The 27,056-nt window shown below is 38.4% G+C and overlaps 1 protein-coding gene across 5 annotated transcripts in view; it reads right to left on the reverse strand.

The window, feature by feature from the left end:
- Nucleotides 1-1,478: 1,478 nt before the first annotated feature.
- The window catches only part of RAD50 (RAD50 double strand break repair protein), a 45,684-nt gene continuing 20,106 nt past the window's right edge, over nucleotides 1,479-27,056 (reverse strand). For 4 of the 5 annotated variants that reach the window (XM_008171210.4, XM_065554983.1, XM_065554985.1 and 1 more), the window contains exons 13-26: nucleotides 26,385-26,560; nucleotides 25,485-25,722; nucleotides 23,784-23,973; nucleotides 21,876-22,002; nucleotides 21,355-21,548; nucleotides 20,837-20,947; nucleotides 20,159-20,251; nucleotides 19,968-20,081; nucleotides 17,448-17,575; nucleotides 15,832-16,056; nucleotides 7,813-7,898; nucleotides 7,148-7,290; nucleotides 2,801-2,934; nucleotides 1,479-1,982 (exon numbers count right to left, since the gene is read on the reverse strand). In XM_008171210.4, the coding sequence (XP_008169432.1) occupies nucleotides 1,796-1,982; nucleotides 2,801-2,934; nucleotides 7,148-7,290; nucleotides 7,813-7,898; nucleotides 15,832-16,056; nucleotides 17,448-17,575; nucleotides 19,968-20,081; nucleotides 20,159-20,251; nucleotides 20,837-20,947; nucleotides 21,355-21,548; nucleotides 21,876-22,002; nucleotides 23,784-23,973; nucleotides 25,485-25,722; nucleotides 26,385-26,560 (2,146 nt within the window). In that variant the 3' untranslated portion in view covers nucleotides 1,479-1,795. Of the gene's footprint in view, nucleotides 1,983-2,800; nucleotides 2,935-7,147; nucleotides 7,291-7,812; nucleotides 7,899-13,417; nucleotides 13,443-15,831; nucleotides 16,057-17,447; nucleotides 17,576-19,967; nucleotides 20,082-20,158; nucleotides 20,252-20,836; nucleotides 20,948-21,354; nucleotides 21,549-21,875; nucleotides 22,003-23,783; nucleotides 23,974-25,484; nucleotides 25,723-26,384; nucleotides 26,561-27,056 lie in introns of all 5 variants that reach the window. The other variant, XR_010589892.1, reaches the window with a different exon arrangement.

The raw sequence follows: 27,056 nt of genomic DNA on the forward strand, positions 1-27,056 counted from the left end.
TAGGGGAGGAGCTATTGTCACCGCCTCATCAGGTGACGAGGCCTGGACAGTGATGCTGCTGGAGAATGGGATCACCTCCTCTTCCTGGATGCGTGAAAGGGGGATCTGCTCCAGGGCAGGTGCAGTGACAGTCCCCAGTTAAGTCAGTTATAGCTAAGGTGACATGGGGTACTGATTTGCTTGAGGCTGGTTGGCCCAATGTCACTTATGCCCTGCCTGGGACGGGGATCTTAGCAAGGGACTTGTGGCACTGTCCTTGGGGTTGCTCTCTGAAGGCAGGGGAAAGGCATCCCTGCTCAATGCCAGGAAGGCGTAAGCTAGTGAGAGTGAGGACAAGTACATCACTTCAAATGGCAGTGACATAGAGTAATGTGGCATCTGCACCAATTCTGGAACTGGTTGCCACTCTGGAGTGGGGGATGCTGGAGCCTCTGAGGGGGATAATTGGGCCTGTTATTGGCTCAGTCATCAGCACTAGTATCAGTGCCAGGCCTCCTTCATCCTGTGCTACACTCTCCTTGCTAGAGGACTTGGGAGGCTCAGTCCTTGAAGGAGTTATATTTTACATCTTCCTTGTGGGATGATCCCATGTGCTGTTTGGAGCTACCTTTATGGTCTGTGCATGTTTGTCTCTCGCACTGCCTTTCTGTATCAGCAGCATCGGTGCTAGCTCCATTATTGAGGTTGTCTGGGTCAAGGTGGTTAGTGTTGAGGTCACTGGCGCCGAGGTTGTCAGGGTTGACACTGATGATGCAGGTTTTGACTATGTCCTCTTTGTTTCCTTGCTTTCACTGCCTGATCCCAGTATATGGTGTTTGCTTGGGGGAGTACTGACTGATGCTTGCTCTTTTGGCTCCACCTTAGTTGACATTTCCTTTGGGTCTGAAATGGACATCTGCTCAAGCATGCCCACATTGGTTCCTTCAGCACGTGTAACTTGAGTTGAATGTCCCTGACATGCAGGTTCTGGAGAAAAACAACCTGCACACCAAACACCTATCCAGAATGTGGCTCTCTCCAGGCAGAAGAGTCACAGGGTATATCAATCACTGAGGGGGATGAGTCCATCACAGGTCGGGCAGGATTTGAACTCTGATGGTTTAGAGTCAACCATGTTGGCATACAGAATCTTGCCCTGCTGTTCAAGGGTGTGTGTGTCTCTCTCCCCCCCGCCTCCCTTTTGGGGAGGAATGGGGGACATCCAAACAAAGAAAACATGGAAGAAGGGTGAAAAGAAATTTTCTTCAGCAATTTAACTGAAAAAAGACAAGTCTGAAGCTCTGAAAAGTAGAAGATCTTGCTGGGTTCCATCTTGCTACCATAGGCAGTTAGAAGGAACTGAGGGATGGTGAGACACTCTGTCCTTTATGCGACACAGGGCATGTACACAGCACTAACAGACACCGCTATTTAAAAGAATCTGACCTTGCATGCATGAGACACATGTGCACCTAAAGTGGAATCATGCTGACACATACTCGAAGAACATGCCTTTATTTATATTTTTAAAGCACCAGGTACATTTATAGTGCTATCTAAGCATTTTGTAATAATTCAAAATCCTCCATATTTTTGTATTTATATTTAAAACAAGCACAGAAATGTGTATCTTTTAGATGTTTTTTGAAGATGCAGAGTTTAACAATACAATAGTTTGATACTACTTAACTAGAATTTAAACATTAAGCTATATTATTTTTCAGTGTCAGAAAATATAGTTCCTTTCTTCATATCCAGTATCTTAACTTTTGCTGTGTTACTGAGTCATCCTACAATACAAAATTATTTGAAAGTGCTAATGAGCATAGGATCCTAAGGAACTGACACTGCACTTCACAATCTCAGAACATTGGTCAATGTTCTTCTTTATCCTGTAGAATTTCTCCACGTATTCAGAACGGCCCAAAAGCTCCACAAAATCTTCATCATGTGTTATGACAAGAAGCTGAAAGTTGCGCTGTTGTGAGCGGCTTTTTATTATCCTATGAAAGAATTGAAGTTTAGGACACTTTTATGGAAGTTGAATGCTAACTTTACATAACTTGCAAATACACAAAATAAAAAACTCTAAAACAACATTAATGCAATATTCTAATAAATACTGTATTCAATAAAACAAGGTATCTTCCTACCGTAATTATTATCTCTTCATTTTTAATTTAATTTTTCATATATAAGAAAATGAGATTAACTACTTCGGCAAAAACAGGAATGTATTGGAAACAAATCCAGACTCTCCTTCTGTCATCTAATGAATCTGTCCATTAGTAAAATGCTTCACAGTTCATACTCTTAGGCTCTGAGTATCAAAGATGTAGTGAACTCTTAGCAAAGATAAAAGAATAAAGAGCTGTGACCCATATTAACTGCTTGACTAAAAAGCTCTTCATTGTTCCTGTGGTAGCCCTAATGTGGATGCACCAAGACAAGGAGCATAGATTGTTTGACAGTTTAACAGCTAACGTTCATGTTACTTCTTGACTATGTGTAAAATGAAAGAAAACTGATTCAATGCTTCTCTTCTCAACAAAGCAGCAGGAATCTAAATCTCTTCCTGGCCAAAATATGGTAAGAGGTGTACAGAATTAGCAAGCCACTGGGCAAAATTAAAAAACCAGTGGCAAAACTACTGCAAATGCTGGACCTGATTCTGTTCTCACTTAAAACTGTATATGTCAATGAAGACACAGTAGTGTAAAACCAAATCTATTTATAACAAAGAATCCACCTTTCTCAAGTCTATTAAAACTCAGAAGACACCCATCCCAAAAGACTCCCAATGAAAGCCGAAGTCACTTACTCCACCAGAGCATGTGCAAGAGACTCAATGTTCTCTCGATCAAGGTTGGTGGTAGGCTCATCCAGTGCAAGAATGCCACAGTTGAGACAGAATGTTTCTGCCAGAGCAAGACGAATAATGAGGGAAGCAAGCACCTGAAAGAAAATAAAAACTCACTTTTCAGTATGTTATTAGAAAGCACCGATGTACATAACTGTTCAATTTATAACACCAAAGACTTGGCTACACTTGCAAGTTAGAGCGCATTAAGTCATCCCCGGCCGCCCTAACTCCTGAGGTGTCCACACTGGCAAGGCACATAGAGCGTCCGGACTCTGCGGCTGGAGTACCCTGGTAATCCACCTCCACGAGAAGCATAACGCTTGCTGCGCCCTGGCAGCACCCAAACTGTGCTCCTTGTCCCAGGAAGGCTAACATGTCCACGCCACTGTGCCATGACGGGCGGGGGGACCATTGCTGCACATAGACAAGCTGCATAAGGGCCAGGGCGGAAGCTGCATTGTAGTAGAAGACCCTCCCTTGCTTCCCAGGTCACCCTCAGCAGTGAGATCTCTTCCAGGACGAACTCATCCTGTGGAAAATGTGTGGACAGTGTTCATTATAGGGGTCACCTGCAGCTGTTGGCTCTCCCCAAGGCACAGAACTCCAGAGGACAGTACGGCCATGAAAGAATCAGTCCCCCTTACCCCTGTGCTTACTCACCATTTTGGGGCTCCTGTGAGCTCGCATTGGGAGGGGCAATTTCTGCTATTGTGTACACTGTACTTGTCTTTAAGTACGGCTTAATCATTACTCTGTCTGGTGTGAACAATGCTGCCTCTGTTAAGTGTTGCATTTTGGCTTTACAGATGCAACCTGGAGATCCCAGCCATCCTTGTTATCAACAGACGAAAGACTTCAAAGAAACAGGAAGTGTCCGCGAAGAAGCAAAGAGGACATGCAGCAGTCCCTTAATGAAAATCAAAAAGTGCAGGAGTGGCGGGAGACTGAAAGGAGGCTCTGCCAGCAGAATGCAGATCGCCGGCACCAAACCACGGAGCGCCAGCTAAGCATCATGGAGCGCCAAGCGGACTCAATACGCGCTTGTAGCAATGCAGACGGAGCACATTTCCCCCTCCCCCCCCCCGGCCACAGCCCTTTTCCCAAAACTCTTTCCCTTGTGCTCCCATGTCACTGTCAACTATGGTGACCAGATGTCCTGATTTTATAGGGACAGTCCCGATTTTTGGGTCTTTTTCTTATATAAGCTCCAATTATCCCCACCCCCGTCCCGATTTTTCACACTTGCTCTCTGGTCACCCTACCGCCAACCCACTTTCCCCAACATCTGGTATCTTATCACTACCAGCTGCCTCCAACACCTGTAGCTTCAGCACCCAGCCCTGCAAACTACAACCCTTAACCACTGTACTCAACCCCCATCACCATGCATTTTAGCCAGCCTGAAGTGCAGCACTCATTGCATGGCACTCCAGACAGGAAGGCTGAGTATGATAACAGGACATACACAAATCTGTGATTGTCCCTTTCCCCACCCCGCCACTTTCCCTCCTCCCACACAGTACAGGTTGTGTCATGCCCTTTCTGTTTCCCAAGCAGTTGTGTTTCTTTTCAATTTGGCTTTGAAGACATTCTTTATTGCATTAAGTAAAAGATACTGTAGCCCAGGAAAGCAATCGGCACTGCAAGTCAGTGCATCATACGCAGCAAACACAGATGCCTACTAGCATTGGAACCACTGCACTTCACTCCCATACAGGGCACCGAACATTACTGGTGGCTTTCAGCATCAAATTGCTCCCTCAAGGCATCCCTAATCCTTACAGACTCGCACTGGGTGTCTGTAATAGCCCTGATTCTCTGGCTGTTCAAATTTGGCCTCCAGGTGTTGAACCTCCGAGGTCCAGGCCTGAGTGAAGCTTTCACTCTTCCTTTCACAAATGTTATGGAGGGTACAGCACGCGGCTATAACCGTGGGGATGCTGTTATCGGCCAGGTCTAGCTTCACATACAGACAGTGCCAGCGGCCCTTTAAACAGCCAAAAGCACACTCAACAGTCATTCTGCACCAACTCAGCCTGTTGTTGAACCGCTCCTTGCTGCTGTCAAGGCTCCCTGTGTAGGGTTTCATGAGCCATGGCATTAAAGGGTAAGCGGGGTCTCCAAGGATCACAATGGGCATTTCAACTTCCCCTACGGTGATCTTCTGGTCTGGGAAGAAAGTCCCGGCTTGCAGCTTCCTGAACAGGCCTGTGTTCCAAAAGACGCGTGCGTCATGCACCTTTCCGGACCAGCCTGCCTTAATGTCCATGAAATGCTCACGGTGATCCACAAGAGAACCATAGAGAAATACCCCTTCTGATTTATGTACTCGGAGGCTAGGTGGTCTAGTGCCAGAATTGGAACATGCGTCCCATCTATCACCCCTCCGCAGTTAGGGAAACCCATTTGTGCAAAGCCAGCCACAATGTCACGCACATTGCCCAGAGTCAGGTTCTTCTGAGCAGGATGTGATTAATGGCCCTGCAAACTTGCATCAACACAATTCCAATGGTCGACTTTCCCATTCCAAACTCTTTAGTGATCAACCAGTAGCTGTCTGGAGTTGCCAGCTTCCAGATTGCAATAGCCACCCGCTTCTCCACCGGCAGGGCAGCTCTCAATCTTGTGTCCTTGCGCCGCAGGGTGGGAACGAGCTCATCACACAATCCCATGAAAGTGGCTTTCCTCATCTGAAAGTTCTGCAGCCACTGCCCGTCATCCCAGAATTGCATGACAATGTGATCCCACCACTCAGTGCTTGTTTCCCGAGCCCAAAAGTGGCGTTCCACTGTGGTGAGCATGTCCGTGAATGCCACAAGCAATCTCATGCTGTATGCGTTACATGAGTCGACATCATTGTTGGACTCCTCACTGTCACTTTGTAGCTTAAGGAGTAACTCAACTGCAATTCGAGACATGCTGGCGAGACCCATCAGCATATTCCTCACAAGTTCAGGATCCATTCCCGCAGACCAAAACGGAAGACAGAGCGCTCAATACAAAAAATGTTGAAAGATGGTGCCAAATGTGGACAGAAGCATAGGGATTGCTGGGATGCGAAGTGATGCATCATGGGGCATTGGGACAGGACTCAGAATGCCCTGTCTCTGCCCCCTTCCCACAAACCACAGCACTACAATGGGAAGAGGTGCTCTGTGGGATAGCTGCCCATAATGCACCGCTCCCACTGCCACTGCAAATGCGGCCATGCCACTGCGCTTGCAGCTGACAGTGTGAACACATGGCAGTGCTTTCCCTGCTGTGATCTCCGACGGCTGGTTTACGTCACAGCGCTCTACATCTGCAAGTGTAGCCGTGCCCCCCAAAAAAGCAGCAGCAGGCTTTAGAGTTAAAAGACAACATGCCAGATGTTTGTAAATGTCCATTAACAGATCCATTCACTGTTAACAGACAGAACTAAATGAAAAAATTCTAATTTAAATTAAACAATTAATTTAAAAAAAGCTATGCTAAAAGAAGGTTGTGAAGGTTGGAAAGTGGAGTACTTAAAACTTAGGAAATAACAGAATTAAGTATGTCTTGGGAACCTTAATTCCACATCTGTATAAGAATGCATTACGATACAGTCTTTAATTAGGTGATCACATTTATTTTGATCCATTCTCACATCTTTTGACACTGGATGGTTGAGATCTATGTGCATATCTTAGTGGACCCGGCCCCTGATACTATGTTACTAAGCCTGACTGATTAGGTTCTCATGTGACCTTATGACCAAGTAAAAATTATAAACACATCATGGGAACTGTAGCAGGGGTATACTCTGCTAAAGGATACTTTCCAGTGACTATATATGCAGGCATATTTCCTGATGAACTAGTTCTCAGAAAATGACTAAGAAGAAGAAAAAATGAACATGTTTCACTCTCATTTATAAAGGGCTCTCATGGAACATCCTAGGCTACTGCAACAATATTTTTGTTTTATCTTTACACTGCTGTCTGGCAAAAGTCTTAGATTTTCCTCAAAAGGTAATGTGTGGAATTTTTATTAAAAAAAAAAAAAAGGATAGAATTGCTTTCAGCAAGAGATTAATTTGAGAACATTTCCCACCAGCATGATAACACTGTATGCATCTATTCATAGAATATCCTTTCAATGCATCAGTGCCATGGAGCAGCTAGATATATTTTGCATCAGTCATTTTAATTTTGGGGCCATTTTTTTCCTTTCCTTATCGTCACTTCTAAAGATCCAGAGTATGCCTATTCTCCCAACCCCCCAAACCTCCCACAGACTTCTTGTCCCTCAAATGTGTATTTAAAATAAAATGCTGTAATGTACCTTTTGCCCAGCACTGCATCTCCCTCGCATGTCCAGAGCAGTATCTCCTTTTATCATTACTACTCTATAATTGTAGTTCCTCCTTTTATCAGACGCTGAAACATTTTCATCTGCATCAGAACGAATTTCTACATATTCAATATCTAATATGGGAAGAAAATGCAATTTCATTATAAAAACATGTTTTAAAACAATGGATTGAGACAGTGAGATGGTAAAATGTGCAATAGTTACACAGAGCTGGAAAAGGAGAGAGAGTGTTACTGTAGGCAATATAATTATACAAACAATATTGAGAACACTCGTGCCAACAGATGAATTTTTGACATTGGCAGGTTAATTTATCCAAATAGGCAAAACTAAAGAAGTATGCTTAATTGGCACAAGTTTTTTCTTTGGAAGGATGTCTGAACTTTGGAAAACATGGGAAGAGAATGAATTACTTCTGGTTAAACCAAATCATGGGTAACCACATAATTCTTTATTACTACTACAATCTGCTCACATTTCAAAGGGGGACAGATGCAGATTTTGAAGAATGGCACTCTCTCTATTTTGATATCTTAGGTTTTTATATTTTGAGTACAGTTTTTATTATAGATCATTCTATACCTATTAGACAGCACTGGAGACTGATAAAATGAAACTACAAAAAAATAATGTACCTTGCCCTCTGTAGGTGCTTCGCCAAAGATCACGAATGATTTTGTTGATTTCTTCCATTTTCATGCTGTGAAATGTCATTATTGCTCTAAGAAAGGGGGGGGAAAAAACAGTCCATTTGCTTTGGGTGTAACTGTGCACTGCAGCTGACTGCAAGCTCCTTGGAGCAAGCACCACTTTTCCTTCTATGTCTTCTAAGCAAACAGTTGGTACTCAAATGCTCTTTAAAATAGTAATTTATAGTGGTGAGTGTATTAGAAATATTTATACAACAAATACATTACAAACAAGTAAATATTCCCTCTCTTACGCACCCTTTTTATTTTTTAATATTAACATATTTTCATTTTGAGAGATGTTGGAGCAATGGAAACAAAATTCTTTGTCTGCTCTTCTTAGAGCTTGTCTACATGACAATTTACTGCATGGCAATCCAGGATGTAAATCTATAGCGCACCAGCTTGCCACGCAGCAGTACACTAAGCCACCACATTCCGGGACTTTTACTGCGCTGTGGCTTTGTTCGCATGAGATGGTACCACATGGCAAACTAGCAATACTGTAGCTTCACACCCTCACTTGAAGCACAGTAACTTCCCATGTAGGCAGACTCTTAGATGTGCAATCATTCACTGAAGAACAGGGTTACGAACTTGTAATGGAATCATAATTCACATGTAAAATCTGCTTTTCAAATCTTTACCAAAAAAATTAAAGTTTCCCCAAATCTGCAGTGAATACGAAGCAATTATGATTAACTTTACTAACCCTAATATAAGTTATGTTTAACATTAAAGTGGCAAAAACAAATTCAGAGTTATGGGTGCACCACATTAAAAAAAAAAAATCACAGAGAACTTTCACAAAAATGACACCTGTTTAAGATTCTGAAAGTTATGAACTGTAGACTTAGGCCCTGATCCTGGAAACACATATGCTGGTGACTATCTTTACATATGTAAGTATCCTTACTGAGTTCAATATATGAAGTTACTCAAGTGCATACATGTTTGCAGAATTGGTCTTTCTTGGTTTCTCCTTCAGAAAAATGAGATCACAACTATCAAACAGAGATTTGAAAGAAACTATCTATTCTAAATTTCTAGATGCATTACCTTTTGGTTATAGTGCTTGATGTCTGTCATTCTGGCAGACATACCATGTCTACAGCTCAGATTCTTAGAGGGGTAGTTTTTTAAAAGGATGGTGCTAATTACAATTTTATTAAACAGACAAACTTTTTTGTTCTTTTCATATGTTGCTAACATTTAATTTGTATTTACTTTTTTTTTATTAAAGGAACAGAATGTTAACAATACAAAAAAAAATAGTATTGCCTTTCACCTTTATGACTGATTCTACATAATGGTTTAGATTTTCAAAGAAGTTCAGGGAATTTAGCTATTCATTTAAAATGAATAGAGATGTGTGGCTAAGTATCTTGGACTTTGAAAATCTCAATCAATATTTCAAAATATTGAAGCACACAGGTAATTCTTATGCACTGATTTGCAAACGTAGGCAATACTTAGGCACAACAGGAAGGCAAAGGGATATCATCAAGGATGGCGGGCTTAGAAACTCCCAGAAAGACTTCTGAGCCATGTCTTGCTTCGCAGGCACACATATGCATGTGACAGAGTGTGCATATACATGTCGTCATACCTCCTGCCCCATTCTATCCATTTATTCCAGGTACTGAAATTTACCAGAGTCCTTCTTTTGACGCACTCAGAGAAATTTTATATATTTTGACAGCTTGCCTATATACAAAAACAAAGCAGACTTGCAGAGCGGGGAATGACACCATGTACAAACAAGTCACATTTAGGGATTTGTCAGTCTTGCAAGTGAACCTTGTAATAATTTTGTCTTCCTTCACTAAAAATGTCCATCTTTATCAAATTTAAAAGCACAAATATGCCTTCATTTTAAAAAACACAAATAAAATAGAATTCGTTTAGAAGTGAACAAGATCTGGCAAGAGACTAATGGACATCATGTAACTTACCACAATCTAAGAACATTTGAAGCTTGGGCTACATTTAGTATGCACTGTAGAGTTTAAAATTATGGCTCAGTCACTAGGCAAACTTGAAAAAAGAACAGGAGTACTTGTGGCACCTTAGAGACTAACAAATTTATTTGAGCATAAGCTTTCGTGGGCTACAGCCCACTTCATCGGATGCATAAAATGGAACATATAATAGGAGTATATATATATATATATATATATATACATACACACACACACATACAGAGAAGACTCTTAGAGACTGGGAATGGCTGAATCATTACACTACTTGAATCTATTTCCTTATGATAACTATCCTTACACCTCTTGTTAACTGTCTGTAATTGACCATCTTGATTATCAGTACAAAAGTTTTTTCCTGATAAGTATCAGAGGGGTAGCCGTGTTAGTCTGAATCTGTAAAAAGCAACAGAGGGTCCTGTGGCACCTTTGAGACTAACATAAGCTTTCGTGGGTAAGAACCTCACTTCTTCAGATGCAAGTCTTGCATCTGAAGAAGTGAGGTTCTTACCCACGAAAGCTTATGCTCCCAGTACTTCTGTTAGTCTCAAAGGTGCCACAGGACCCTCTGTTGCTTTTTCCTGATAATAGGTAATCTTAATTAATTAGCCTCTTAGAGCTGGTATGGCATCTTCTCTGCGTGTGTGTGTGTGTGTGTGTGTATATATATATATCTATATATATCTATATATCTATATATATATCTTATTATATGTTCCATTCTATGCATCCGATGAAGTGGGCTGAAGCCCACAAAAGCTTATGCTCAAATAAATTTGTTAGTCTCTAAGGTGCCACAAGTACTCTTCTTCTTTTTATGGATACAGACTAACATGGCTGCTACTCTGAAACTAGGCAAACTTGTAGGCACTGACTACAATGGAATGAGGAAACAACCCTATACCAGCACATGATGGTTGGTTCACCATCCCTGCCTCTTAGCCCAGCCGAAGTGTATATTAAAAACTGTAAAAACATGCAAATTAAAATAAATATGAAAACATGGTTGCAATAGAAGCAAAAAATGTTAACTCAGTCATCTCCTTTTATTTTGACAAATTCTCATTCTTTTGGACAAGTCTGGAAAATCACTAATGTTAGGGGGCCTAGAAAAATATTTAAAACTGGATAGATACTTGATTGTTTTGGTTTCTATCTCATAAGGATGGAGAAGCAAATCTTGGCAGCACATACTTTTTTCTAAAAGAGAGAGGTTCAATTTAGATATATGTTTCATACATTCATAAATGTTAAGGCCATGTTGGACCATTACGATAATCTAGTCTGATGTTACTAGTAAGGCTATGAAATGCCCAGACATTTAAACAGCAGGATATGGAAGAGGTAAGATCTGAACTCCTGATCTTTTGGCTCCCAGAGCACTGAACCTTCCCCTAAACTAAACAGTAGATTTAATGTACAATCTCTTATAAATTCTAATAATTTTCCTCACAGAGAAAAGTTGTAGTGCAATACTTCCCTGTGGCAACTCTTTTGACCAAACAACAGTCTTTTGTGTCAAAGATTTCTTAATTCACACTATTATTTATTTTTTCTTATCTTTGTGTTGTCTTATAGTATATTTTAAAACCTGAAGTAATTTAAGAGATTTTGCAAGTATCTATCTATCTTGGTGTTTTACACTGTTGCCCATCAGCATAGTATCTGAGTACCTACAAAGTAAAACCAATGGCAAAAGCAAAGTCACTAGAAGATTTAATGTAATCTTTGGCATGGTTCCCTTTTCAAGGTAAAACCTCTGCTTGGAGTAGGTGGGTGGATTTTTTCCTTTGGTTTTTTAGATATTATTGTTGTTGGTAGGAGTTTATTGGGTGGATGGGAACGTCGGATAAGTGATCATCATTCTTATGGTGGGAAGGCTTTTCGTATTAATAGTCAAAAAGGATAAAAAATAAACTTGGGTCTTTGGTTGACATTTATATAGAAAGGTGAGTTCTTTTTCTCCCTTTTAGCTAAAAAAAGAAACGTTTTTGCCCCATCAGTATTTTGAAGGGGTTAGGCTTGAAAAGTCAACTCAGGCACTCACTCTGCAGTCAAGAAGTCAAGTCAATACATGTTGGGCTTTGAAGGTAACAAGCACTGAGGGGAGATGGAGTAGTATCTTCTTGATTACAAAGTGCAGGGGACTCTTCCCTCCCTTCTGACTCTACCAAGAATACTGTTTCAATCATTTGGAAATGCTTAATTCTAGTAATAAATTCCACCCACCTTGTCCTACAGTAGTAAAACGAACATAAGGACTTTATTAATCCTATATTTTATTTTAATCCTCCACCTAATAATATCGAACGTATGTTTTTTATGTTGAATCTTCTCTTTTTTTGACATTGAACCAAAGACCTGCAAGAAGTATGCACTAAAGGAAAGATGCATTTTTGAGTTGACCTTTAAACAGAAAGCGGTGCTCAACCTAGTGTTTTGCTATAATATCAGATAAGAACATGGAAATAGAAGTAGATTGCTGGCTTACATCATTTGCATGAAAGTTTCTTTTTTCCTTTTTTAAACTGGGGCAATAAAATGCACTGTTTTAAAAAAATATTTTTCCCACCTGCCCATCAAGAGGAACATTCTTTCCCTACCTCTTGTTGGGATATACCAAATTCCCAATGCCATTAATAGGAATTGCTAAGCATGAATGAAGGAAAAAAACATCAAAACATTCTCAAGGACTTAGGAATTTGTTACTCATCAATATTTATTACCAATCTTCAAATTTCAAAACAATAAAACTATATAAAGAAGAATTAATCTCAAGCGAAACCTTGACAGCACAAAAGTGCATACAAAACGCTGGTTTTCCCAGCCTACATGTAGAGATTTCAAACTCTGACCATTAGAGGCAACATTTCTTCTCACTGATTATTGTAGATTACCAATAAGTGATGCTTATCTGTTTTTTCTTGAAATTACATGACTGGATTTCCTGTATTGCCTTAAAAAGACACACAATAGAATCTACACTATGCAAGTGAGTTCTGAACTCTAAAAGGGAAAACTGCAGGGGAATTCCTGGAGAGCACGTCCATTTAGGTTGAAGGGTTAATAGTGTGCAAGGTTGCACGCTAAATTTCAACACTCACTATTTCATGAATTTTGGAGAAGCTTACAGTGGAATATTAACAAATCTTTAACTGAAATTAATTTTTTTAGTAATAAAATTATTTCTATTATACTAATTTAGTATTCTGAAAAAAATCTACATGTAAAGAAAGTATACTTTCACTGAAACTCAACCTTTGAACACTGCAGAAAAACACAAGATAAAATGTCCTGAATGCAACTGTAATAAATTTAAATTTTAATCCTTAACCAGAACTGCTTATAGATTGTGATGAATAAATCATTATCAATGGAAGACTAATGTTTATATGTCTGCAGTGCATCAATAAAAGACTATTATGATTGTGATAATTTACTATAATATGTTAAGTAGCATGCCATCAGCCCCAAACTGTGCTCTGTCTCTCTAAATCTTTGTAAAATACAAAAGACACTAAAGAATATTTGTTGTAGTTTAAAATCCATCGTAAAATAAACATGCAGAATACCTTTACTGATGAAAAATTGTAAGCCCTGTAGAAAGGAAAATTAGTTTACTGCTTAAAAAAAAAATTATGGAGGAAAAACTGTCACCAACAGCTTACTTTATCTTTACCATTCATTTAACACAGACCCTGGGCATGAAGCCATCAGCCCTTAGGAAACTCCAACTAGTACAGAATGCTTCATCACATCTCTTCAGAAGTATGGGCTACCACAAGCATATGTAACCTGTTCTCCACTCTCTATGCTGGTTTCCCATAGAATATCAATACAAAGTTCTCAATCCTTATCTGCAAGGTGCTCAATAGCCTAGGGCAGCTGAGCATACCAAAAAGATCAACTAAGGCTTTGGAATGAAGCCTGCGGTCAACAGTTCTGCTTCTTGGGGACCATGGAGCATTCTACCAGAAGGCAAAGATCTTCTGTGCAAGAGAAAAGGCTTTCTTGAGGTCAGTCTGAGACTAGAATGAGCTCCCACAAGAAGTAAGGACCATCACAGACCCCATCACATTCTACTCTAAGGAACACTTGTTCAATCTTTTCTTCTCTAACAGAAAACACAGCACGTACATTAAAAAAACCTCAAACCCCTCCAAGTCAAAACACTATACTGCACACACATTTCTGCACTTGATATGAGAGTTAGAGAGAGCAAACCACTTGTGACAAATGCTAATCATATTGCTTAGTGCTAAGATACTATGGTAATGAGGGTAGTACAGGAACTTGTATAGAAAAGAAGAGCAAAATGGGTTTGGTATCCAAATACCTAAATAAATTCCACCGTGCTCATAACTGTTATTTTGGACTTTTTGTCTTTTGGGGCTACACGAGAGAAAAACTGCAGAAAGAAATTCCTGAATATCCATAAGACAGAGTTATATCTTGTGTATCTGTACTGAGTCAAGAGTCCCTTCCCCCTCCCCCCCTCCCCCAAAAAAAAACCTGGGAGGCATGCCAATGATCAGAGGGAGTGATAAGAAAATGAAAACTGTGTGTGACTCTCCTTATACAGTTTCCTAAAAATTCCTTTATGGGGGAAAGGATCCATAGGAGAACAGGACAATCTGCATGGAGACCCTGTGTTTCCACACCACCTTTGGATCCTCCTCTGGTTTCCAGACAACTCTGCTGCTAGGGAACTGTGCTGCCTGGGTTTCCTCTGCCAGTATGAAAGGGGGTTTCATAGCATGGAGAGGATTCTACACAAAAGGCCAACAGAATGATCCTGTGTTATCATTTAGGTTCATTCACTGGACAGTTTTGCTGAATATAACTGTATGAATCTTCTCTCATACCTCCTAACTTGTACATCTAGACCCAAAGAGTTTCTCCAAAGAACTGGAAATGAAATGGGTTTGAGAGGATTAGGAAGACAATTTTCAGGTTTCAGAGTAGCAGCCGTGCTAGTCTGTATCCGCAAAAAGAAGAACAGGAGTACTTGTGGCACCTTAGAGACTAACAAATTTATTAGAGCATAAGCTTTCGTGGACTACAGCCACGATGTTATGCATCCGAAGAAGTGGGCTGTAGTCCACGAAAGCTTATGCTCTAATAAATTTGTTAGTCTCTAAGGTGCCACAAGTACTCCTGTTCTTCTTTTTGCGAAGACAATTTTGTTACTGATTTATGACTTAACTGGTTCAGTTGTATTGCATACATGAAAATGGAGTGGATGACATGATGACTGATATACCTTAACTTCTGGGGACATGTTTATGGTTCCAATCTTGTGCAATGTGCTGAATTATTTTCTTCATTAATAAAATTTGTTTTAAGAAAATGCAGCTATCTTCATCCTATCTTCTAGATATAAAGAAGTTCTGGTTGCAAGCTTTCAGGATAAATATTATAGAACCATTTAAAAAGAAATACCCCACATTTCTATAGGAACTTTAAACTTAAATAACTGATTTTATATCAGGGAAAGAACCATGATATTTTTCAAGAATGTCAAGAATTTTTAAGAATGAATTTACTCACTATTTTGAATTTATCCTAAAAAGCTTGAAATTGAAAGCTGTTTCCATACCAAAACTCCTCCCTTTAAGTTGTGTTCACCCAATGGTTTGTTATTTACTGTTGTTCCTAAGTGTTGGGCTACTATATGAATAATTTATTTTTATAACACTGAAGAATTTGCTTTGATCAAAACCTAACCAATTTTGACCCAATTAACCTTGGACTTGACAATGTCTTTTTAAAATTATATCTTGGGAGAAAAGAATATTGATCAGACTTTTTTTCCAATAGCTACACATGATAAGTCAGCTTTAGTGGCATAGTTTGCACTGCAAAAGATAATATTGCATTTCAAAAATTATTTTAGTTTTAGGCTCAATAAGAGAGGTGTGTGATGTTACTAAATGTAAAACAGTCTCTAAATGTTTAGGGAGTGTCGTCATATTAAAATACTCACTTATCAAGTGCTTTGTAGTACATGTCTAGATCCCTGTTTACCAGCTCTGTTGTTCTCATAACAATCATCATTTCTCTGTACTTTTCCTCAGCATCTTTGAACTGAGATTCTCGAAGCTCTTTCTTAAACCGAATGATCTCTTCCTCAAATCCATGCTGCCGACCTAATGCCAAACTGTGATTTCTTTTAAAATCCTCTAATTTCTCCACCAGACATTGTCGTTCACTGTCAAGTAAGAGAAGAATCAAGGTATATAAAGTGTTCTGCATTTAAGGCTTCATATACAATGAAGTCTTTAAAAAACAGCTCTACTTCCCTAGTTATGCCAGAAAGTAACACTTTGTATACAAACTTAAGTACTAGAAATTAATCCACAAGGCCTAGAGTATGTTTATTGGTCTGAAAGTTGGAAGTGTACTATGAAAATATATTTACTATTGGCAAAAAGTGAGAAAACATTTTTGATAAAATTTGTTTACAGAATAAATTTAAAGCCACTATCTAGTTAGAGAAAACAAATTACCAATGTTGGAGGCTGGAATACTATAAAATAACTAGTCTGACATTAGGGACCTAATTATTCATGCTGCTGCTCAGCAACAAGATTATTATTTTGATAATTTGTTAGGTGCCAATACTGTATTTGGCACTGTACAAACAAATATAAAAAATAGCTACTGCCCCAAAGAATTTACAAATCCAAGGGATTAATACCAACAATTTCTGAAATCAATGGAAGATATGCCATTGGCTTTAATGCAAGCAGGATTCAGCATTGAAAAAAAAGACATGAAGACACGATATTCTTGTTTGGAGAAAGGAATTAATTCCCCACACATGGTTTGGAATTATGATGGAAAAATCATTGAAAACATTCAATGTGCAGAAACAAGAAAGAGGGCAAAGATACTCTTCCAGCTACATTTTTTAAAATTCGACAATCATACATGACATTTTAAATTTCATATTACAAAACTATCAGAAAAGATACACTGCTCATAAAATATTAAGCTGTATGAGACGTGGTATATAAAAGAAAATAAAAGTGGTAATATTGTTATTTTATAATTCTATTTGAAATGCTACTTGCAGGATTGGTTGCCACAGTAGTCGCAAAATATATACGATTACATTGGGGTTTGATCCTGCGAACACACATGTGAGTGACTACTTGCATAAGGAGTCCCACAAACATCAAATGGACTTATGCACATGTGTAACTTCACTCATGTAAGAAGTGTTTGTAGGATTGGACCTTTGGAGATTTTGTAAAGCAGCAGTCCTCAAAACTATGGTTTCTGGAATATTTGCTGATCAAAATAACAAAAATTTGCTGGCCTTCCTCTTAATTCCCACTACTAAATGACACTCAAAAAGACAAGAAAATATTTAATGTACTTTTAATTAGCACCACTTTTTAATTTAAGCAATTAGCTTATGTTAAAGTTGACACAGGGATTTTACGCATGCATGAACTTGGAGGGGAAGTGGTCTGTGTGAGTGGAAGGAAAGGTGGTCCATGAAACAATTCTCTGTTAAGATGTGGTCAACTTCTTGAAGACTCCTGCTTAACATTTAAGAAGTTATTTTTTTTTAAAAAGATAAGGTAACCCTACTTTTTCAGTTGTGGAACTTTCATTTCCCCCATCTCCTTCAAATGTTGTTTTCGTTCTTCTTCAACTTCTTTTAGGTCGTCATTTCTTTTTCTTAATGTAAGGTTATCCTCTAGCCATCTTTCCTGGATCTAAAGTCAAATAAAGTCAAGCGGTTTAACAGACTAATGCATTTTTCAAATTCCATATGTTTTTACAAAATTACATAACTTTCCACATCTAAATGAAAGCTTTTGATTATTTTAATCAATGGGCTCTGGATAGATAAGTCATTGGAGATGAAATTTTCCATGCCTCAAAATGCCTTTAGGCATTACAACGAATATTATTAATAATAAAATATCAAACATGCCAGTTGGATTTTTGCTTGTAAATAAATAAAATTTAGGTGTCACAATAATACTTTATTCTGATTAAACACATAATATAGTGAAAAAAATGGGATAAATCCAGTCTAATGCTTGAGAATATAAGTAGTGTTTATTAAATACACTACCAAAGAATTTCAAGTATTGAAAAAGAACAAGTACAAGCTAATAAACATGTTCAAGAGTGACTAGTTGCTTCTGATGCCTTGATTTCTGATTTCAGAGTGGTAGCCATGTTAGTCTGTATCAGCAAAAAGAACAAGGAGTACTTATGGCACTTTAGAGACTAACAAATTTATTTGAGCATAAGCTTTCGTGGGCTAAAACCCACTTCATCGGATGCATCCAGTGGAAAACACAGTAGGAAGATATATATACACACAGAGAACATGAAAAAATGGGTGCTGCTATACCAACTATAACAAGAGTAATCAATTAAGGTGGGCTATTATCAGCAGGAGAAAAAAAACTTTTGTAGTGATAATCAGGATGGCCCATTTCCAACAGTTGACAAGAAGGTGTGAATAACAGTAGGGGGGAAAATGGCGACTTTGGGGTCTGTAATTGAGTGACCAGGGAGGTTGAAGTGTTCTCCCACTGGTTTTTGAATGTTATAATTCTTGACGTCTGATTTGTGTCCATTTATTCTTTTGCTTAGAGACTGTCCGGTTTGGCCAATGTACATGGCAGAGGGGCATTGCTGGTAGCTGATGGCATATCACATTGGTAGATGTGCAGGTGAACGAGCCTCTGATAGTGTAGCTGATGTGATTAGGTTCTGTGATGGTTTCCTGTCCTGTAGTTGATGACTTGAAGAAACAGATTGACAGATCCAGAGGAGTACCCACAAGTCACCTACTACAGGACAGGCCCAACAAAGAAAGTAACAGAACGCCACTAGCCGTCATCTTCAGCCCCCAACTAAAACCTCTCCAGCGCATCATCAAGGATCTACAACCTATCCTGAAGGCCGATCCCTCACTCTCACAGGTCTTGGGAGACAGGCCAGTCCTCTCTTACAGACATCCCCCAACCTGAAGAAACTACTCACCAGTAACCACACAACAAAAACACTAACCCAGGAACCTATCCTTGCAACAAAGCCTGTTGCCAACTCTGTCCACATATCTATTCAGGGGACACCATCATAGGACCTAATCACATCAGCCACACTATCAGAGGCTTGTTCACCTGCGCATCTACCAATGTGATATATGCCATCATGATGTCAAGAATTATAACATTCAAAAACCAGTGGGAGAACACTTCAACCTCCCTGGTCACTCAATTACAGACCTCAAAGTCGCCATACTCCAACAAAAAAACTTCAAAAACAGACTCCAACAAGAAACTGCAGAATTGGAATTAATTTGCAAAGTGGACACCATTAAATTAGGCTTGAATACAGACTGGGAGTGGATGGGTCATTACAAAAAGGAAAAACTATTTCCCCATGCTAATTTTTTTCCCCTACTGTTACTCACACCGTCTTGTCAACTGTTGGAAATGGCCATCCTGATTATCACTACAAAAGTTTTTTTTCTCCTGCTGATAATAGGCCACCTTAATTTATTACCTCTCATTATAGTTGGTATAGCAACACCCATTTTTTCATGTTCTCTGTGAATATATATCTTCCTACTGTATTTTCCACTGGATGCATCCGATGAAGTGGGTTTTAGCCCATGAAAGCTTATGCTCAAATAAATTTGTTAGTCTCTAAGATGCCACAAGTACTCCTCGTTCTTTTTGCTTGATTTCTGGGTATCCTTAAAGGGCCCTCCTACTCAGAAGGCTCTACATGCAAAATTACTAGTCACTTCTGAAAATTTAGGCTGATAATTACACTATATACTTATCTCTTTTGGACTACTATGTAAGCTGAACATTATAGACCCAACTTTTCAAGAATGCATCTACTTTAGAATGTGTAAATCTTGCACTTTTGGGGCTGATACATGGTAATTATTCTCACTAAGGTCCTGATCAGTCAAACTGATCTATGTGGGAAGACCCTTGTGCCAGCGTAGGTCACTCCTGAGTCACCGCAGTTCTGCCTGGGTGCTAGGGACCACTTGCCGGGACCCACCTACAGGATCAAGGCCTAACCACTCAGTATATGCTCTATTATAAACCAAGACAAGTAGGAACTTACCTTCTGAGTATCAATGTCTTGTCTAATTGTTCCCATTTCTTTACTTATTTTTTCTTTCTGTTTCTCACAATCAGCTAGTTGAGTTTTTACTTCATCAAGTTCAGACTCTTTTTGCTATACAGAAAGGAAATTTTGTTAGTTTAACAAAAAATAAAGTTTGAGTATTTTTATTCTCTTTATTATAAAATTACCTTTTTATAGTCTTCTTTTCCTCCCTGAATATATTTTTCAATTTCTTTCACATAGTCATGGATATTTTTAACTTTCTCTTTGATCTCATTTATCTGTGGGGAAAAATATCTAATGTAATATAGATTTATGTCTAAAATATATATATACTTCACAGAACTGCATAAACTTTAAGTACAGAACATTTTCAAAGTGCAGATCATTATCATAGCTAAAGCTTACTTACCTGTGAAACCATTTAGTTTTTAAAAGCCAGGTATAATCCAGTTTATCTCACATTACCATACTTTTCAAAACACATTTAAATGTTATATTTTTTAGCAGATAGATGCATAATTATTTTTACTGAGTGTTGTTACACAGAGCTTTCCCCCTCAAACAAGGCTATTTATATTACTACATTTTATTGATTTTTAATTAATTGTTGTCAGAATTGTAAAGCAGCCAGATGCTTTGACAATGAGTACCAATATAAATTCTAAACAATCTCACACATCTAATAGTTTGCTTCACATTAATCTTCTACTATGTAAATCCATGACAATTCTCAACAAGGGAAACTTCTTTATGACAAAGGCCCTGCACCTCTGTCTAAAAAGTGTATCATTTTAATTGACTGAATTTCTACTATCCCAACCTAAGCAAAATACATTTTACTAACATGTGATAAGTAGTCTAACCTTCTCTTGTGTTACTTTGTTACTTGTGTTCTTTTTGTTGATTAGATCTACTCTTTCTCGCTGAAGTTTTTCTAAAGTTGCTTCCAAAGGAAATAGCTGATCCTTCGCCTCCTAGGGGAAAAAAACAGCCAAGTTGCCTAATTTCCATTAGAAATCCATCCTTATCTTCTCAGTGACTTAGAGATTGTTTCCTGTTATTGCTTGTAAAATTGTGAAAAAAACACATGCATGCATGTGAACACACCTGGTTTTTCTGTGATCTGGAATGTTTTTTAAAGGAAGTATGTTTATTTTTTCAGTGTTAATGAAATTGTGAATATGCAGATAAAGCAAGTGCAATAGGTTGCCAAACTTATATGGTGGCAAAATAAACAGGAGGAATTAAAAAATAAATCTTAATTTCCATGATAACTGATAATGTTAAAATAGGACAAAGTTAATCCTAATGTACCCTAGTTAAATTTAATATTTAACAGTATTTCCACAAAAGTAAAGAAACTACTATTGGATTTTCTTACTTTGATCTCTCTGTATAAAGACTGAACCCCAGTGGACAATTCCACAGTCTGATCCTCCAGTTGTTGTCGACGCTGCATATTACTGGAAATTTGTAGCTTCTCTGCTTTAAGTTCATTCACTGTACTCTTTAGCTGCTGGATCTGAGTCTGCTGGTCCTGTTTAAGTTTTTGATTTAACTCAATTTTACCAGTAACTGCAGAAAAATAAATACCCCCGCATTTAATCAAATTAATTACATTAACCAAAACCTTTTACTCTGCACTAACTGAAATCTTACTCTTAGTTTCAGATGATGGATCATAACATTCAAAACATTCCAATGAAAAATGAGAAGCAGTATGCCTGAAATAAGACTTCATTAAAAGATATTAAATAATCAACTATCGCTTAAAAAAATTAAAAATATAAATATGCATATACTTTAAAATAGAAACTTTCATAAAAGAAGTTTTAAAAAGTTACTTTCAATATTCAAAATGCACAGAGGCTAGGAAACTATCAGTTTACTTGTATGATTTACCTGTATCCCACAGGTGTTTTTTTTCTTGTTTTTCCTGGCTTACTTGTATAAGAGTTCGATCTAAGTCTACCCCTTGCAGCTTATTGGCCTGCTGGGCAATTTTTCGTTCAACATCCCTTAGATCAGTCTGAAAATAACAGGAAAAAACGTTAAAATTTTTGTAGTGTTGATTGCTGTATTTAATAACTTTAAGAAAACAATCTTGCACTCACCCTACTTCAAATTCAGAGCAGCTTATACTAAAAAATGTGTTTTAATCTAAAACAAACTATTTGTTTTTAAAACAAATGTACAAATGGATGAGGTTATTTGCAATTGAGTTTATACTATAGACAAAATTTGCAAATTCAGAACTTCAGATGTGCATGGGAAAACAGCATTCACACAACGGTTTCGAGCTGAAAAATTCAGGTGTGCAAAATTGATGATGTAATTTTGTAGTCCATGTTATTAAATTAGGCACAATTGTAAAAGCTTACACTTAAGATCCGTTGAAACAAAGGAAGGAAAAATGTAGCCAGAGTAATAAATATATAATGATGCATTCAGAACTAAGGGAATTTTAAATCAGTATGATCAACATGACTGACTTCAAATCATACAGGGTGCAGAACTATATACTTTATTTCCTGCCCATTTGACACCTTTAAACACTGTGCCATGGTTTGACACAGCTGAAACTGTGTCAGCTATTGTTTTGTTTTTTTTTAAAAAAAGTCAGTCAGAATTAGGAACATTCTTGAATTTATCTTCTCTTATTCAGTGTTGCATGAATATTTTCACTTAATTATGGGGCAAATGCTGTCCCCACATGTATGTGGATGGTGCTATAGCAAATGGGCACATTTGGAGAGGCACACAGTATGAAGCCCAGATGCAGGAAGAGTTGGAATAGAGTGGTAGAAGGTTAGGGCTGTAAAGGACAGTTCAGTCCCTAATTAGGAGTAGCTTCCAAAGTGATTGTGTTCCCATTTGAAGGCCTGGAGAACACAGGAAAAAGATTTCTCCCCTACTTCCACCATGGTGTTCTACAAAACCCAATGATGCTTGTGAATTGTTTGTAAAGCACTTTAGGATCCTCTGAAATTAAGGACACTATACAAGTATATATTATTATTATCACCCATAACCACTTGTGATAATTTTGGTATTCTTTTTTTAAAATCCTCTTTTTCCTCTATTGTCTTTGAGATCCTTCAACATTTCGAGGCACTGTGATGGACTGCATACCAAGGTAGCACTAATGGAGTGTTATTTTATTCATTAATAATCATAGAATCATAGAATATCAGAGTTGGAAGGGACCTCAAGAGGTCATCTAGTCCAACCCCCTGCTCAAAGCAGGACCAATTCCCAGCTAAATCATCCCAGCCAGGGCTTTGTCAAGCCGGGCCTTAAAAACCTCCAAGGAAGGAGACTCCACCACCTCCCTAGGTAACGCATTCCAGTGTTTCACCACCCTCCTAGTGAAATAGTTTTTCCTGATATCCAACCTGGACCTCCCCCACCGCAACTTGAGACCATTGCTCCTTGTTCTGTCATCTGCCACCACTGAGAACAGCCGAGCTCCATCCTCTTTGGAACCCCCCTTCAGGTAGTTGAAGGCTGCTATCAAATCCCCCCTCATTCTTCTCTTCTGGAGACTAAACAATCCCAGTTCTCTCAGCCTCTCCTCATAAGTCATGTGCTCCAGACCCCTAATCATTTTTGTTGCCCTCCGCTGGACTCTTTCCAATTTTTCCACATCCTTCTTGTAGTGTGGGGCCCAAAACTGGACACAGTATTCCAGATGAGGCCTCACCAATGTTGAATAAAGGGGAACGATCACGTTCCTCGATCTGCTGGCAATGCCCCTACTTATACAGCCCAAAATGCCGTTAGCCTTCTTGGTAAGTCCAGTAAACTTACCTGGTACCTTTCCATAAGTGTTATATCTTGTAAACATGCTTTGGCACTTTCCTCCTCAGGCATAACTGTACCTAAGAGAGTTTCCTGTTCTTCTACATCACTCTTTAGGCGCTGAATATCTCGGTTTACATTCTGTAGCTTGTTTCTTAAGTCTGGTATGTCCTTTTCTTTAAGTTCAGCTATGGTCTGCCTTAATATAAAATATAAATCCATAATAACACTTGCTCATTTAAAAATAGTAGCTTAAGTTCAAAATAATGGGTAATTTGTGCTATGATTTAAAATTGGAGCAGACGGAACTATTTTACAGAAATTGTCAGTTACTGAAATCTGCCCATCTGGTCATCTCATTTCATCAACCTATGGTAACAGATCCTATCCTTTCAGTCAGCTAAGATCAGTTCAAAGCCAAGAAAACTTATCAAAGCAATGTGCTCATACTAGTCTCAGATCTTACAGAAAACCACTATACAATACTACCACCTTGTGAAGGAAAAGCATAAAAAGTTTTTATATTGTGTATTTTTTTTTCTCTCTTACACACTAAGTCCCATGCAACCCTGAGCTAACCAGACTACTAGAAAACAGGCTCCCAAAACTTCTTGAGCCTGGAGACCCTTCATCTCTGCAAAATGCATGCGTTTTCCACCCCAACCCCAAATCTTGTTGGTACTGACATGAATGATAAACTTTTTTTCAGTTTTGTTTTGGGGGAGTGGTGGGGAGAGAAGAAAAGGAGAGTAATTCAAAGTGCCTTGTGTGATACATTTTCCCCAGTTTAAAAGATGCAGACAATTTTGAAGCAAGGATAATTAATTTTTGTAGAGAGATCTGCAGGGATCCTTCTGGTGATTTTTTTTTTTAAACATTAACTGCTATCTGGTGCCATCTGGTAAATTTCAAAGACAACAACAATTAAACTGCTCCTTAGAAAGATCTAATGTCAAGGAATAAAATTCAATCCATGCAGGGATGGATTAGCAGTATACAGAGACAAGGATGGATTCCACAAAAGGCAGGAGCGCGAGCGCACGCACACGCACTCTCTCTCTCTCTCTCTCTCTCTCCCCCCCCCCCCCCCCCCACTAGGAAGTTCCTGCAGATCCCAAATTCAGAGTTTCTGCTCCAGAAGGTCTGAATTCACACAACCTTCTCAGAAACAGAAAGAGATTAATAAAAATAATTGATTTATATCACCTGTAACAAAATGTTTGTAAAATGGTGAGCTTGTTTCACAGTTTGTTTTTAGCAACATAGTCTCCGCTTCAGCAAACATATTTAACATGAAGTAGAATGAAGACATTTTAGTAACAGCATAAATAATTTCACCATTTTAATTACATAGATGTTAAAAAGTGAAAAAAAAAGGAGGAAATTTTATACTGGACATGACCACTGAAGAAGCAACACTTAACCAATTCCTCTGCCTAGCCCTCAACAGAAATGTGAAAGTACTGGAATTGTCAAACATATAGTACAGTCTAAACTGAGTAGAGGACAAAGCTCTTAGTTATTATGTATTGAGGTAATGACACTTTCTAGGGTTAGTGTTTTGAGAGTTGAATTATCTACTTCCAAAATATTTTCCTCACGTTTATCCTTGTTCTTTGTAACACACAGAAACTATCATCATTTGGAATAATCTGATTCCTTTTAAAAGTGTGTAACAAGAGGCGTAGTATTCTCTGTGTGATACCTTACCTTATTGGTTTAAGCCCCATCATTTCATCACGCTTCTTTTCTCTTCTTTTAAGCTCAGACTCTGTTGACTTCAGTTTATCTGGAGCAAGACGTAACTTGGACTGCAGATCGCTAATTACATCTTCCAGTTCTGACTCTGTTTGAAAGACCCTCTGACAAACTGGGCAACATGACTGTTTCTCATCTGTCAGTTGTGTAATAAACTGTGAATAAACTGCTGTGGCTCCAGCAAGCATAGCTGTTTTTAAAAGAATAAATTAAAGTTTGTCAATGCAAGCAGTGGATAATCAAATCTGCAACAATAATTTGTTGCACTACAAAAGGAAACAAATTTGATACCTGTGAAATTAACAGAACAAGGGAATATTTTAGCTTAAATTGCTCTCTCTTAAATAAATGAATTGTGAAAGTGACTGTAATTTTCTTTGAATACTACCAGACTCTTCTGCTAACATTAGGCACAACGAGCCACATCTGTGGCCACGCTGGAGCTGCTCATTTGCACTGTTTGTATAGCTGGCAGATCCAGGTAGCGGAATATTCTCCCAGCTTTGACACAATCGAGGATCAGGACCTAAATATTTACTAAGTCAAAGTAGTTACTAGTAAATTTATAAGAATGAAGTAATAAGGTAGCAAATTCATTGAGAGAACGAAAATATTTTCATGGCTGTTTACATGCAATATAGAAGTAAAAGAATAAAACTAAGGAAACATTATTTTAATTTTATTCTTAAATATGGCATCTTCAGGTTGGGCCTTATATCAAATTTTATATTAACTATTGATCATCTCACAAGGACCCACTACTCCATATAACAGGCAGTATTACGGTCTTAAGATTTGGAATTTAAGTTTAAAAAGAGCATTAGAAGAAAGTGAAGAAATACGTAAACTTACCGCGCTGCTTTGAAGTCTTTTCAATTTCATCCTGAAGTTTGTATAGATCACTATCAAAATCTTGGCTTCCACAAACATCAAAAAGTTTGTCTTCATAATTGGACAACTGCTCTTCTTTTTTTCTTAGCTCAATACTGATATGATTTTTATTTTGTTCTGCTGAAGCTAGTTCTTTGCTGAAACAGGAATGTGTGAATTCTTATATTAAAGAAGGGCACCAAAACAAGTTTATAAACCATTATAGCCCAGAAACTATTAGGTTAGTTTGAATCTCAAATTCACATTGGACAAATTCCTGTCAGTTCTGGCTGAAAAACTCATCTACGAGGAATACTTTCAATACTATAAGCATTGGATAACACTTCTTATTTGCTACTTTGAAGACTGGGGTAATATGTTGCATTTCCAAAGTCTACCAGCCTGTTTGCCAGAAGCTGGGAATGGGCGAAAGGGGATGGATCACTCGATGATTCCCTGTTCTGTTCATTCCCTCTGGTGCACCTGGCATTGGCCACTGTCGGAAGACAGGATACTGGGCTAGATGGACCTTTGGTCTCACCCAGTATGGCCGTTCTTATGTTCTTATGACAAGACATTATTTTTGTTTTCTAGCTTATTCCTGGAGTCCATTTCTAAATTATATATCCATGGCCATAACTTCCTAGAAATGAA

Source organism: Chrysemys picta, chromosome 8, assembly GCF_011386835.1.
Source record: "Chrysemys picta bellii isolate R12L10 chromosome 8, ASM1138683v2, whole genome shotgun sequence".
Lineage (NCBI taxonomy): Eukaryota > Metazoa > Chordata > Testudines > Emydidae > Chrysemys > Chrysemys picta.